Below are 15,716 nucleotides of genomic sequence, written 5' to 3'. Positions count from 1 at the left end.
ACAAATCTGATTATTCACTAGAGACAATAGAAAACTAACTAACGAACGGAATAAGTATAAAGGTAGTTCTTCTCTAAATCAGCATTGTAAATCTCAAGATCGTTTGCAGATTCTTTCGGACACAGATTTCATATTTCACAGGGCCAAAAATGTAACAATTCTTGGTTTGTACTTTATTACAATGCAGACTAAAACTAGGTTATTCACTCAGAGAACACACACACGAATGCTTAACTAGGTAAGTGCATCCCGACCTTTGGGAAGGGGCGACCCTGTTTCGGTATTAATTTCTAATTCGGCATGTCCAGTTTGTGGTATTTTGTTTGGCGCAAACATTGCTGTGCTAAGTAGTGTAAAGTAATTGGGCTACCAATATAATCAACAGTATTATCAACATCATCATCATCAATTACGTACAAGTACAAGTATAGTAATGTGTATAATAAATTATGCTTGTCACCGATCGGCCTCTATGCGTGTTAGGTATAAAACGACTAAGTATAACAAAAATAATGTACACTTTAAGCTACAACACTTTGGGGTATTTGCATATTGAATTGCGTTACTTGAACATCTTAGCCGCAAGCAAATTGAAACGCTCTACTAAAAGTACATCCTCCTCGATGCTTCCGCTATCTATGATTCCATAATTCGCTATCGTTGGTAATTCAACTAATTAACCTGTGCTCCTCTGCTCCTTCCTCTCGCATTTGTTATTTACAATCGTGGCGAATCTCCTCCGGTTCTGGTGGTTTTCAGTACGTCGCGTAAATGCAGTTTTGAGTTGGTTTCAGTTTGGCTGGGGTTTGTGCGCTCTTCACCAGCGGATCTGGTGCTTGTACTGCTCGTCCACCGCAATGCGCTTGATGGTCTCGTAACCTAGGATAATGCTGAATGAGAAGGCTGCCGACTGCACCAGGCGGGCGGACAGGCCCTTGAAGAAGCAGTTTAGCTTCTCCTCCTGCCAGAGCTCCCGGAAAGCGACGCTCATCGAGTCCAGGCGGTGGACCTGGGGGAAGATAGCGTTTTTTAGATTACGCACAAGTGACGACCAATTCTAATTGGTAAGATAACAGCTCGTGTTTGAGATTCAAGCACAGTCATCGTATCAATTACGACACACTTAATAAAACTTGCAATAAAGAAATGTTTAAATTGATTTGAATTTAGATTTTTGTATGATTCGTATGTTTGCAAGATAGATTTAGTTAAAAATCAATTCAAAATGTTAATTAGATTGACATTTCCTACTACAAGTTAAATCCCCAAAAACTCACCTGCAAACGGGCTCGCACTATATCTAATGGATTGGTTAGTATTGTCGTTGTGAAGCCACCCAGGCTGCCGGCCACGCACTGGATAAACAGATGGGACACCCAGACGGGGCAGATGCGGAACAGTTCGTCTGCGAATAGGGTGAAAATTTAAATACATAATCTAATCTCACTCGTAAGCGGAAGACTCACCCTGATAGAGGTGATAGAAGGCCCACCACATGGCCGAATTAGGTACGTAGGCCATCAGGCTGGCGGTGTAGCCCCGATAGAACCCCCGGAAGCCATCGCGCCGCATTATCTCCCTGCCGATGTCCATGGAGATGTGAAGCCGACTGCGTCCGGGCCACGACTTGATGCCCAGCGGATTGATGTCGCCCTTGGCGCCGGCATGCGCCGACATCCCGAGCACCATGGCGTGCTGCGAAATGACGTCGAAAGGAACTATGATGGTCTGGCCCACCAGCGAGGCACAGCCGCCGCCGGCGAGGGCCTTCATCCGATGTCCGGCGCCCAGATCGTTGAGCACGTGGCGCACTCCTTCGTAGGTGCTTATGTAAAAAACACCAGACACTATCTGCACGGAGGATATCCAGAATCCTCGATACAGACCGGGCACGCCCTCGGATTTGTAGATCTTCATGGCGCAGTCCACCATGCCCTTGTAGACATCGCTCTTGTGCTGCACCTGCAACTGCGTCTTGATCACGGTGAGCGGGAAGAGGCAACAGCGCACCGAGAAGGAGCTGAGCATGGAGAGCGGAAAGAACTTGGTCTTGTTCATCATGTTCCATTCGATGGTACGTATGTAGGGGGCATCGGTGCCTCCTGCTCCTCCCACTCCGCCTGTGGCCACCGCGAGGCGCGTGGTGGTGCTGCCACTGCTTTCCGCCATTACTGCTACCTGCTGATGGTGATCCTGCTTGTCCTCCTGCTCCTAGCGGAGTGATTCGTTCGCATGCGTGGAAGCTTCGGAGTGTTGTTGGCTTCCTTCACAGCCTGGTGTGCTGCTGTCTCTGGAGGCATTCGACCTGCATGACTCTAGATCGGGGTTCCTTTGTGTTCCGCTTATTGTTGCCGTGTTTGCATGCACATATACATATATCTGGGGAATACAAAACATCATGAGTACATTGACGCAACTCAGACGCGTACGCACGAAAATCATTCCCAAGGTCGTGAGACAGATTCGGATTTGGATGGGCCGCCGGTGACCTTTGCCCACCCGCCAATGCCAAGGGAATCCGGCGGAGTGCTCTAAGGCTATCTAATCTATATATATAAATCTTGGCGCTCTGTCGATTTGGAGTTGTTATTATATAATGCGCAGACACCTGACTGAGTGGCCACCACCCCCTCCCCATTCCCCTCCCATTTGAAAAAGCACACGGACGTAAACAAACTCTTCACCCGGAGTCTGGACGGGATTCCAACTGTTTTCAGCGACAATGGAGCGGGTGATCGGATAACAGGAGGTTGATTGGTCACTTACCTACGCCAGTATTGTTGTTTGGATACTTGCTTTGTACATATCACATAATAAATCTGATGAGAATGAAAAAATTACTATAAGAGAGATTTTTGGGTGTGGGAAGTGTGGCCAGAGGTGGCAACCAGGGGTTCCCCAAAAAGAGGTTTAGAACTTTGATAAGCACTTATCATGGGCTCAATCCGGTTAGCAAACTTAATAGTTTCCAATCAGAATATTTAGCTTATTTGAACATTATTTGTGATTGTTTTTAAATAAGGAATTTTAATTGAATCTACAATGTTTTAATTTGCCATATATTTTTATTATTTTTTTAAACTCTACCAGATAGTTTTGCGTAAGCTTGCTAATTGGATTTGTTCCCATCTCTTATTTGATTTTTAAAGTATTATTTAAGCAAATTTGAATTCTATTTTTAGTTTCTTAACTTTATGAAACCGTACATATTCAAATTTATTAGGTAATATATTTAAATCTGTTATTTTATATATACACCGTTTTATTTTAGTCCGCCAAATTTTATTTACTTTCTGTTATTATTATATCCTTGCAAAATGTTTGTTTTCGCTTTAAAATACAAATTTTGAATTTCTTTTATTAAGACAGTTCTTAATGTTGTGTTTAAGTTTATATAAATAGCCAAACAATTTTTAAATACTGATAAATTTAAAATTTTGCTGAGTTTTATTATTGTTAAAGTTTAAGTTGTTTGGGCTGTGAGTTATGATAGAGTTTATATTAAAAGTCTTTTTAAATTAGCCATTGGAAAAATGTTGTAGAATGTCATAAAATTTATATTTCTAGGCTGCCTAACTTCTTCTTTAAATATAAAACGAATTTGCATCGTCTTAATCTATTGATATCTTTTTAAATAGATTTAACCAGCTTCAAGCCCAATTTCAAATTTAAATGTTTGGCAAGCGATTGTCAAATTGATTGACTTTCGACTTTTGACATTTGCACCCAATTACCGCCCATGCCGACCTCCCATTGGTCCCTCCCCCTTTACGTAATCCAGCCAATCAGCGGCGAGAGGGGGCGTGACGCCCCTGCGCAGTGAGTCCTCCGCAGCATCCTGCCACTGCAACCCTTGTAGAGCGACTCCAGCGGCATCCCGGAGTCCTGGCCAGGATTGCCCCAGCCAGTCACCACGGACACTCGAAACCAACTGCACACGGGCACCGGAATGCGCGCTGATCTGCGACAAGTGAAAGCCATCGAGCTCTGAATAATTGAGGACTATTGATGTCCAGCAGCCAGGTGCAATCCAATTAGTGAATACCCCACAAGTTCAACTCGCCATCGATCCATGGATACGGCCAAGCTGGTAAGATTCGCTTAGATTCGCTTTTATTTCTGCTGCATCGGACATAAATAGAGGGCTTAAACTAGGAGGGGCAGTGGCCCTCAGCCGTAGCTCAGGGTGTAGCCCATGTTCTCCATCAGGGTCTCCTTGATGGCCGGCTGGAGGGCCCGCTGCATGTAGGTGGTCAGCAGACCCCGCACTCCCATGGAGAACAGCTTCTCCAGCTCGTGGGACATGGCCTCGCCCACCAGCTCCTCGCGATCCCCACTCGATCCACTCCCGCTGAAGATGTCCGCAAAGGCCCGGGCATCCGGCTCCACCAGCTGCTGCAGCTGCTCGTCCTCGAAGTGCAGCACATCCCCGCTGAAGTGCACCTGGTCATCGAGGTTCTCCCGGGCGTAGCGCCGCCGGCGCCTCCTCTTCTTGCTAAACTGCCGCCGGTAGAAGTTGTCGCCGTTCACATCGACGAACTCACCCGAATCCTGCGCCTGGCTATCGCTGCCCAGCTCCAGGCTGTGCTCCCGCTGTGGACTCTGCCCCAGTCGGATGTCGTAGCCGGGCTGCTGGTGGTGCAGCTTGCCCCATCTCTGCGGTCGCTTGCCGCCCAGTATCACATGCGGCTCACCCAGCTCCACCTCCGGAGTGGTCCCGAATCTCCGCTTGGAGTTCTGACGCAGCCGTATCCCAGTGGGTCCCTGGCATCCGTGGGCAAACACGGATATGAAGCCGGGCTCGGCGAAGTGGGAGTCCGTTCGCACCGAGGCGGCTCCCAATCTCCTGGACTGCTCATAGGCGGAGGAGCCCGCTCCGGATTCGTAGCCCAACGGAACGGTGCGGAACTCGATGCCAGCGTGCCTCAGTCTCAGAATCATGTGGCACCTGCCGCCCATCGGCTGCATCACCACCTTCCCGCTGAGCGTGAGATCCGGAAAGATCAGCCGCGTGTCCAGCGTGGAGTTCTCCGTGCTGAACTTGCACTTGTCGATCTCCACCCAGCGATTCGCTGACTTGGCCGGCGGCACTCGCACCTTGAGGTCCTCCACATCCACGCGGGAAATGGCCAGCTTGTGGGGCTGCCTGTTCTGCTGCGCCTGATGGGATTCCTGGTTGACTGCCAGCAAATCCTCCAGCTCCAGGGCTCCACTGCTACTGGAGTCGGCGAAGGGAAAGGCCTGCCCGCTTTTGTGGAGCAGCTTGGCCCGGTAGCCACGCCCCGTACTGTAGCCGCCCACATTGTAGAAGTCGTCCTCCGGCTCGCTGTGCTGGCCGTAGAAACTGTGGTACAGCTGGTATGGACTCTGGGGCGGTGGCTCCCACATGGCTCGCGAGGCGGAGGAGCTCTTGGTCTGGACACTGCGACGTCGCATGTGCTCCAGGGCGTTCTCCAAGCGATTTGAGCAGCGGTGTGGCAGCTGATACGGCTGGCAGAGGGTCACTAGGGGGCAGGGATTAGTCAGATTGGAGGGGATGAAGTGGAGGTCACTTACCCTGCAACACTGCCCACATGGACAGCAGGAAGTGCAGCCAATTGAAGTCCCGGCTCACGTGTTCCGACATTGTAGTTTAGCAACCATGGAGCGGGGTTTGCTCGAGAAATTCTTATGGAGTTTTAAGACACAAAAATTTACTCAGGATATTTTTTTTTTCCGCGTATATATTTATGTTTGTCTAACCACCTTTAAATTCTTTCAAATTTCTGTATGAAATTCCTCACATACAATCCTCAAGGAAACCTCATCACGTAGAGTTTAGTATTTAAAGCAATATTCTTTAACTTGGGAAATACTTTCTGGAAAATCTTAAGCCACTTGTTTTTTTTAGGATATATATATCATTGAATTCAATGGTAATAAGGTCCTTCAGATAGTTTTGTAGTTCTTTAAGTAATCTTTATGCTTAATGGATTTCAAATACTTTGGCTAAACACTTTTTAGTTTTTCAAGAAATCTTAAGTACTCATTTTCTTTACACGATTATTGACCGAAAACTTGAGACTGAACTTTTATTCTTCAAAGACCTCTTAAGGCTGATAGTAAATTCCTTAGGGCAGACACAATTATTTCAAGCAATCCGGGGATCTTTATAAAGAAGAATCCACCTCCGAACTCGCCCAAAGCTGAACCGAAAATGCGAGGCCCAAGCGGAGCTGGAAACTGGCTTGGTCGCGCTTCCATTGCCACCAGAAACAGCAAAAACACCCACAAGCCGAGGAAAGGGAGAAGAGAAGCCATCGCGTTGGTGACTGGTGACGACCGTGCCACTGCCTCATCATGTGCAGTGAAAGTGTTTTCCACGACGGAGCCAGAAAAGAGACAGATTCGGAGTCGGACTCCGAGTCAGCCAAGCCAAGCCGCACCACGCACCTCGCAGTGGAGGCGAAAAACAAAAGAAAAAGGCCCGAGCCAAAACAATTTGAAAAAAGAAAAGCATTGTCTTCTGCGGGCCCATGGGCCTCACTTCCCAACCTCCCCCTTTTGGGGCTGCTGCAAAGTAGATCACTACATATGTATATATTATATACAGATCTCTATGGAGACCAAAAAAGCAAACACGAGACGAGTTACGAGTTTCGTAATGTCAGTTGCGGGCGCGCATGCGTCGTAATCTCTCTCATTGTTTGCCAGAGTTCAAAGTTGATCAATCCGTCGGATGAGTCAGTCATTCACCGCCACAGTTTGTTTTCCCAATTGCACTTGTAATTGGCACCAATTGGGCATACAAATTAGGGTCTAATGGGTGGGCCCATAGGGCCTACAATGTACTAAAGGGTACTATGAAGATCACTAGTAACGGTATTAAAATGTTCAAATTATTTAAAATTTGTGATAATATTTTTAGGATTAACATTTAATATCTCTTCCTTTATAAACAAAAATAAATGTTATCTTTATGTAATTGTAAAAAATTGCATGAAGCATATGAGCATCGCGCGAAAAAAAAAAATAACATTTCCTTTTGATCTAAAGGTGTTTTGATTCTAAAGTTTACTAAAAATATATTTGTTAAAGCTATTTTTCGATTCTTGAAAAACAAAATAGTTCTAAAAATATAATTTTTAATTTTAAAAAATATATGGTACATACCTGTAGGATATTTCCAATAGCATATGAAAGTCCATTTAAGTTTCTCATGCTAGTCAAAGACGATGATGTTCCAGTAATAAAGGGTGTTGCCCAGTCGTTGTAACCCATCCACAAGGTAGTTCCCCGGTGCACCTGTGCTCGTGTATCAGGTGAATCCGCTTGGCTGGCTGCCTCTGTCTTTTTAGCCGCTTGCACATGACAGTTACACTAAATAATTGCCGTAATGTGATTTGACAAATTGTTTGCTTGCACTTAGCAAACGCAATTCGGCGACATTTTTGCCATTTATCTAAAATTTGTGCGAGCCATTGCGGAAGAGGAATCCGTTATGGATTGCCAAATACCATATTTTTTGCCGAGTTGAATCTTTTACAACGAAGATTTACATAACCCCTTGATTTCGGAGGGGAGAAAGTCGAGCATTCTGCATTTCTTCTGGCCAAAAAAGTCGGAGGTAAGGGACGGTGCCGCTTTCTGCGTTTCCATCCAAAGCTCTTTTCTTACTTCCAACACACTGCCGATAGAGCCGAACCAAGCCATCAGCGATTACAGGCACATAATTAAGGGTAACTATCGCACAAATGGTTCTCGGATGCGACGGACCACATCCACATCCACATCCACCTCCACATGGCACTGCATCGCATCGTTTGCCGCTCCAGTTTCCAAATGTCAAGCAAGGGATTCGAATTGGGGGCAGTACTGGATGCACTTTGGGATGGGGAGCCGATCACAACAACAAACAATGGCAGCCAGTCAACGATCCAGATGCATTTAAACGGGAACTTTGGAGAAAACTAATGTCATCGTATGCAGAATTGCTGTTAAATTGGTTTTAGATACTTAAAGCAAACACTTTATCATGACCTACATCTTAAAGTGGGTTGAACAGGAACTACAAAGAAATTGGTTTACTATTCTGTACTGGATCGGGTTTACTTTTCTTTGACTCTAAGGCATCTTAAATTACTTTATTATTATTATAGTTTAATTGATTCTACTTCTTTTTGTTTCTATTTATTTCACTTCAAGCAACTCCACTTTTTTTAAATGGTCTAATCAATCATAAAGTTTATCATCGTAAAATGAATACTATAATTTACAAAGAGTTATAATTCCCAACTCAAGTTTCTGAGGGTTGTTTTCAGGCAGAATTAATATACTTAAAATAATAATTTAATACTTAAAATGTTTAGCTACTTATTAGACTAGTAATACTTAAGATTTTAAGCTACTAGTTTCTTATTAGAGGTTAGATAGCCAACGAGTTTTCCCCGATGAAGAAAGTGAAATCCCTGCCTGCTTTAATGGGTGATATGTTTTCCGGAGAGAGCGAGAGTGCGGCCGTAGACAAAGGTTAGCCTCATTAAGTGTAAAAGTGTCAATAAACCGCAGTTGGAGTTGGCAGATACCTATACTCTGTGTCCATACACATATCATATCGTGGGGGTCCAGTGGCAGTGGTATTCGTCGACGACAATGGCTCATTACTTAATGGCCAAGAACCAGAGAACCCGGCCAATTGACACCCGGCCAAAGCAAAAGCAAAAGCAGAAGAAGCTGTTAAACTAATTGCCGCAACTTCCACTTGACTATGTCAACGTGACGAGTTGGACGATCCATTGTCTCTGTGTTTGCAACCTGTTAGCAGCGGGTGGCACCGAGTCACCCAGCAGGTGGCTTTAAAGTGCGGCTGGCTTAAAGCACTGGTCTTAACCCCCAAAAATATGGCAAATTGACAACTAATTTCGGCCGAGACGAAATCCGAAATACGAAATCCCCCGAAAAGCCAGACTCATGACAATTTCCTGCCGCGCCTTGTCTCATTTCCTTATTCCGCAGAGCGACTACGGCGAGGCCAAGACGCACTTGGAGCAGCTGCAGCACCTGGACCACCACCTCCACCACCACGCCCACTTGGGGCTCTACCATGGGGCTTTGCCCGGCACATCCACCTTAACCACCGACTCGGTGGTTTCCTGTGTCAGCTCCACTTTACCGGCGGTGGCCAAGGCCATTTCCGCATCCTCCAGCTGCGACGGCCTGGAGGCGGAGAGCAAGAAGTGCCACGCCAGCGAGCTGGACTCGGGTGGGCAGGGCCTCCTGGAGGCCATCTGCCTGGGCCAGAAGACGTCGCCCCCGGTGCCGCCGCCGCCACCTCATCCTCCTTGCTGCCTGGCCTTGGGCGGAGGAGCCGCCTCGCCCACGCCCATCGCCACGGCCGCCCTGATGAACGCCTCCGCCGGATCCTCCAGCTCGGGCGGAGCAAGTGCCTCTCTCTGCAACGGTCTGTATAGGTCTTGTGTAGAAGGAATAATATTATACTTCCAATAGTACTTATACTTTGATTCCAAGTTACCTTTGGATAATATTTGTTATATTCAGTGATCAGTTTATATTTTGAATTGAATAGGAAAATTCACCATTTTCAGATAGTTGAAATTCCACATTTGGGAATACAATAATTATTTTACTCGGTGAAAGTTAATATATGTTACAATATATGGTATTAAGAAACAAAACTCGTAGATAAAAAACTAAAGTCTAAATAATCTTTGCATTCATAATATTCATTTTATGTCTTAATATATATCCAAAATATTGTATTAATAAAGTTATAATTTCACTTTCAAGGGCGATTAAATGTGATTTTTAATATTTTGGAAATAAAATCTGTTATCGAGCTGAGTTAAATGTAAAGTAAATGACATGTATTCGAAAGTTGGATGAAAATGTAGGCCTATTTATTTCATTTTAATAAAAATCCTTTTATGCCATTAAGGTAGTCACTATTTATAGTCTTTTCCTAAAATAAAGAATAAATTCTGAACAAATTACAAAAAGATAGATTTTCCGATCTAGAAAGAGCTCAGTATTGAAAACGATTATTAAAGCCAACTTACCATGACACGCCAGTATCTAATGCCTCATTCGATCCTCCCACTCTCACTCTGCAGATCTCACGCGGGAGTCCTCCTGGTACGCCCACCACCACCACCACCACCATCATCACCACCAGCAGTTGGCCGACGAGCTGGTCATGTATGCCACGCCCACGCCCACGCCGGCGATTGGGAAGTTCGGCCTGGACACTTCCACCGAGGGTTACTTGAACGCAAGGTACAATGGTAAGCGTCCTCGTCCACGTCCACCGTCAAGTCCGGATGCAGCCAGTTCCCGCTCCTCGTCCTGATCCACCACCCACCTCCCACTCCCACCCACTGTATCCACTTTCTGTTTGCCTTTGCTATTTACACGTTCGCTTGTTTATTAATTTTCCATTATGAGTTGGGACAAGTGAGTGGGGGTTGGTTGCGAAATGGTCCTGGGCTCTGGTTCCAAGGGAGTGGGCTTGGGATTCCGGATTTCGGCTTGCCCTTTGCCGCCCGCAGGCTCTGTTTCAGCTTAGATTGTTTTTTTAAGTTTTTTATTAAGAAAACATTACTGAATTCGGCGCGTGCCGAGACCTAGGAAGATAAATACATTTGAAGCTCTAGTTTAACTTAGCTGGAGTCGAAAGTTAATCGTTTAAACATGATATTGTTTTTCCTTTTTTTTATGTTTAGACTTTTGGCTTAGATTTAAGGAGATGCCATAATAATCGTAGAAATAAAGTAACCAAATTTGAATCGAATTCGATTAGAAGAAATCAATCTGAAGACTGATTTAACAAATTCAAGTTAAAGTAAACGAGATAGTATTTAAACAATATTAAGGGGTTATATACAGTTAGGAGGTCGAAAAATGAATTTTTCAAGAATTTTTTTAAGCAAACAATTTATTATTGATTTATTGATTTGTGACTTAGGAGGTATATTATGACAACCTTAAACTATACTCACATAATGAAGTGTAAAGCTAAGTATAAAGTCTGCACAGATTTATTATTTATTAATTAAGTCAAAATAATTTTTAATTTGACTGGGGGCTTTAATATATTTCCCTTGTATTCAAACCTTTAATAAACTTATTTTAAATTGGCAGCCCCCGATTCCTTGGTTAAGCACTCTTTAATCTCCCGTCCACAGTCCTTATTCCATTTTTAGTTATCTAGTCGGGAATTTTGGCTGGCATTCGATTATGGCCAAGTCAAGTGCATGTGACAAGCTCGATTTGTGGCCTCAAAGGCATCCCGGTGCGAGCGTTAATATGAAATATTATCTAACAAAAGTCGAGGCCACCTCGGTGGACTGCGAGATGTTCTCCGAGGGAGCTTCCCATCCAGAGCTTCCTTCTATTTGCGAGTGGAAAAAGTAACCGTGACTTCTTCTTTTTTACCTCCCATTTCTGCAGTGAATGTCAAAGGCGTGCGCCATGAAAGAACATCCACTTTCTTTGACATTCCCGCTGTGACGCACCCACACTCGCATCCGCATTCGCATCCGCACCCGCATCCGCATCCGCACCCGTACTGCTACAGGTAAGAAATCCGGGGATTGAACGCCACGCTGACAAGACAAGTCAACTTTAAGTCAATCAGCGGAGTCGCCTGCTCCTCGAATTGCTTCTATATATTCCTGTGATTTATGCTCCATCCAGGTTTCCATCATCGCCACCCGCGGGCATTCTGAAAAAGAGCGACGAAGGTGAGTCCCTAAGATTGAAAAATGAAAAGAAAATTATTAAAGCCGGGCGCGCTCATCATTTATTCAAATTATTGAGCGCGATACGCATACCTATCGGTGGGTAACTCAATTTGCTGCCTCGCTTCTTAGTGGCTCCAATATTTTTTCAAATAAAATGCAAGAAATCGCGCGCATAATTTACAATAACAATATCGCCGGTGTTAGTAACCGCTAATCCAATTGGCGGCGGCACAAGCGTGCGATTCAATTTGATGCCCAGATACACATAGTTCGCCTCCGGTGGGCGTGGTCGTGGCGGCGGTCGTGGGCGTGGGCGGAATCCGCCGCCCAGCAAACAAGCAACTCAATCACGGGGCCGTCGTTGAGTGGTTTGTGTCAGCTACACCACCCACCCACCCCAAACACCCCATTGAACCATCACCTACACTCAGAAAAACTCTTATTTTTGTCTTTTGTACTTTAAGGTTTCCTTAAACATGAATAGCACTTTTTAAGAAACTTTCCTTCTTGCTAAAACGAATCCTTCAAAAACAAAGTAGAGGAAATATGTAGACGTAGAATAACTAGACGTACTAATAACTAGTATTCAGGAGAAGTTTTCTTCAAGAAATATCTAAACGAACTCAGTAAACAAAAAATAAAATAAATATAAATTGGTCTAATCCTAAATGATTGATGTTCCAATATTTACTTACTTAGAATATTCTTAAATTAAAAGAATGATTTGAAAGGTGATTTCTTTTAAAAGGCTTTTGATATCTAAGAGCACATATTCCTAAAGGTATGACATTTTGTCTTGATTTTAAAATGCAGAAATATAATTTCAGGAGTGCAGTGCACAGACACACCCCCTCACACCCCCTTAAACCTACTCACACCCACCCACACCCACTCACACCCAATGAAACCAACAGGTCTTCGTTTCCCATCAGTTGCTGCTCGTTTGTTGTTATCGACAATGATGTTTTTACTTGTCGACACTTGCTCATGGATTATGCAAAGGTATCTCCTGAATTTTTAATGCCCCCAGCGTCGAGTCGCGATGAGGGGTGGATGAGGGGAGAACGAGGGGAGGATGAGGAACGGGAGATCTAGAGTAACTGCCTAATGAAAAGGGCAAACTCGAGTGGTGCTGCGGGTGGGGAGAACTCGCCCCCGTTAAATTGCAGCATATTGAGCATTTTGCAGCGACTGGCGGGAGTGGGTTGCTTAAATAATTAATTGCTGCTAAATACCCTGGCCATTTAGAAAAGGCAAGAGCCACACAAACAAAGCAAAACAATGTAAAAGAGTTTTTTATGGCCATAGAGAAGGTTGCATTCCCTTTAATGAGGTGAAAATCTTGTATTTTGGTGTAATAAGCTCGGAAAACTGTTTTGCTATTAAAAGGTGTAAATAGAGTTATTCTAAAAATTTTTGTTAAACTAAGATTTATTATCCTTAGATGAACTATCTACTTAAATTAATAAACAAACATAGTTTGATTAGAATATTATTTTTTTGTTAATGCAACATTCAATTTAAAATGTCCGTTGATGATTAATTTCACGATTGAATTACAAAATGTACTTTAAATAAGAAGGATACGAACCCTTCTTATCCCAAATGCCGAACCCATAGAACCCACCCTAAGTAAGGGTATCCAAAATAGTAATTAGCATCGTTCCCTCGATGCCGGGACATTGGGCAAACGTGCATGAAAGCGGCTTTCTCTCCTGCTGAACTCCTTTCCCGAATCCTTTTTTCAGATGCGGCCACCGCTGCCGCCGCTGCTGCCGCCGCCGCCGCTGCAGCCGCAGCAGTCTACTGCAGCGACGTGTCCTCCGGCCAGCACTTCCAGCACCACACGAAGATCGAGCACGCGGACTCCACCACCACGGCGGCCCAGCAGCAACAGCAGCAGCATCAGCAGCAGCAACAGCAGCAGCAGCATCAGCAGCAACAGCAGCAGCAGCAACACCACCAGCAGCAACTGCAACATGCTGCTGCACTGCATCCGCAGCATCACCATCACCATGGTCACCACAGCCAGCAGTCGGAGCAGCAGGCTCTCACCCACCTGACACCGCTCCATGCCGCCTCCGCCTTTAAGTTCAGTCACACGGCGGTGATATCCAGCTCGGCGGTATATGCCACGCCCTCCCACTACGCCCACCAGCAGCACACGCAGTCGCAGTCCGTCTACCGGGATTTATCGCCCGCATCCTTGGCGGCGGTCAGCGATGCGGACCTGAAGTACGACAGTGGTCCCTACAACGCCACCATCTCCTCCACCTATCCCTCCGCGCTGCGGCCCAATGTGGTGGACTCCACCACCTCCAGCGATGCGGAACTGCGCCTGGATCAGTTCTACGCCAGCAATGGCATCTCCACCAGCAGCAATGGCCAGACGATCAGCCAGCGGAGGGGTTCCCTGCAGCTCTGGCAGTTCCTGGTGGCCCTCTTGGACGAACCCACCACCAGGTGAGTGGATAGTATTTTATTGAAGTGGGATATGAGTTCTTAACTTAAGGGTCCATTCTGGTTAGTTGTGTCAAAAAAAGGCAATATTCAGGTTTTTTTTTTTGAACAAAGAAAAAACATAGGTACTTCAAACTTTTCAGGTATATTTCTGATACATTAAAGATAATTTTGTAAAAATTTCAAAATTTTTGAAGCATTTCCGGAAGCAGGACACAGGAACCCCGCTGGCGACCCTTCTACAGTACAGTACCGTATGGAATGTACTACATTTATCGAAATTGAATAAAAAATTTCAAAATAACGGTGTTTTTAAAATTAAGTGTCGTTTTTACCGAAATTTTCTTCACTTTTTTGTCGATAAAAAATCCAATCTATAAGCTATCTATGTAATTCTAATTCATTCCATGGACAATTAAATTACGGGTAATTAAAAAAAAAAACATTAAGATTCGTTAAAAATTGAGATGGTCGCCAGCTCGAAATATTTAGTTTTCCAGAAAACGCGTTTAAAGTTTTATGTACTCGGAGGCTCATAACTTTTAAACTATTACGTATTTCGATTTGCCCTTTTAGTATGATATTCAAGACACTTGAAGCTATAGAAAAATGCAAAAAATTGTTTTTCGATTTTTTTGAACAAACTAATCAGAATGGACCCTAAAGCTTGAATGAGAGGTTCATTCAATATCAGGGGTATTCGAATTTAAAATGTCATATTTTCTTGCAGTGCCAGCTGCATCGCCTGGACAGGTCGTGGCATGGAGTTCAAGCTGATCGAGCCGGAGGAGGTGGCCCGCCGTTGGGGTCTCCAGAAGAACCGGCCGGCGATGAACTACGACAAATTGTCGCGCAGTCTGCGCTACTACTACGAAAAGGGCATCATGCAGAAGGTGAACGGAGAGCGGTACGTCTATCGGTTCGTCTGCGATCCGGATGCACTGTTCAACATGGCCTACGGTCACCTAACCACCGGATCCGGCAAGGGTGACCAGCACCAGTTGACCCTGTCGCTGGCCAAGACGCCTCCAACTTCCGGCGACTCCCAGACGCAATCGCCTCGCGGGGCCAAGTCGGATTATTACGATACCGCCGGATTGCATAAATATTAGCTACATGGTCTTTCTGTCTGTGTGTGTGTGTGTGTGTATCCATATGTGGGCGGAGCGTGGGAATGCGGCCGAGTGGGCGTGGCCAGGTCCCGTGTACATTGTGTAATCTAGTTGCGTGTGTATGTGCGTGGGGTCACGAATTTGAAATAAAGGTTTCGTTATGATGAGCTGGGTGAGGAATAGTCGGCATGAGGGGCATAAAAGCAACTTGACAGTATAGAAAATCGAGGTCACCAATTACTTTCTTTTGGCCAAAGCTAGATGTGCAGCTTACTTCAGTAAATATAAGACCAATACTGGTGATTTATAATGTTGTTTATAAAATATCGTATCAGAATAAAGCTCACGCTACCGCAAAGCTATGCATAGAATCGGGGTCACCAGTCAATATTATTCATGCTGATCC

General features: G+C 44.9%; 3 protein-coding genes across 3 annotated transcripts; 1 reads left to right on the top strand and 2 right to left on the bottom strand.

Annotated features, from left to right (window-relative positions):
- Positions 1–158: 158 nt before the first annotated feature.
- LOC108046635 (solute carrier family 25 member 44) lies at positions 159–2,878 on the bottom strand. The gene is made up of 4 exons (XM_017126459.2): positions 2,767–2,878; positions 1,467–2,379; positions 1,278–1,405; positions 159–1,009 (listed from the first exon to the last, which is right to left on the bottom strand). The coding sequence occupies exons 2-4, from the start codon at positions 2,167–2,169 to the stop codon at positions 818–820; spliced, it is 1,023 nt and encodes a 340-aa protein (XP_016981948.2). The 5' UTR covers positions 2,170–2,379; positions 2,767–2,878; the 3' UTR covers positions 159–817.
- A 1,074-nt stretch (positions 2,879–3,952) lies between these two features.
- On the bottom strand, positions 3,953–6,179 carry LOC108046652. Its single transcript, XM_017126488.2, has 2 exons — positions 5,557–6,179; positions 3,953–5,504 (listed from the first exon to the last, which is right to left on the bottom strand). The coding sequence occupies exons 1-2, from the start codon at positions 5,624–5,626 to the stop codon at positions 4,171–4,173; spliced, it is 1,404 nt and encodes a 467-aa protein (XP_016981977.2). The 5' UTR covers positions 5,627–6,179; the 3' UTR covers positions 3,953–4,170.
- A 2,619-nt stretch (positions 6,180–8,798) lies between these two features.
- LOC108046654 (ETV5-related protein Ets96B) lies at positions 8,799–15,677 on the top strand. The gene is made up of 7 exons (XM_044458533.1): positions 8,799–9,439; positions 10,110–10,280; positions 11,446–11,572; positions 11,692–11,738; positions 13,487–13,539; positions 13,708–14,201; positions 14,935–15,677. The coding sequence occupies exons 1-7, from the start codon at positions 8,950–8,952 to the stop codon at positions 15,308–15,310; spliced, it is 1,758 nt and encodes a 585-aa protein (XP_044314468.1). The 5' UTR covers positions 8,799–8,949; the 3' UTR covers positions 15,311–15,677.
- Positions 15,678–15,716: the final 39 nt, after the last annotated feature.

The sequence above is a fragment of the Drosophila rhopaloa genome, unplaced genomic scaffold, assembly GCF_018152115.1.
Source record: "Drosophila rhopaloa isolate 14029-0021.01 unplaced genomic scaffold, ASM1815211v1 contig_167, whole genome shotgun sequence".
Classification (NCBI taxonomy): domain Eukaryota; kingdom Metazoa; phylum Arthropoda; class Insecta; order Diptera; family Drosophilidae; genus Drosophila; species Drosophila rhopaloa.
The sequence above is the reverse complement of the archived record's forward strand: the minus strand, read 5'-3'. Positions and strand labels throughout refer to the sequence as shown.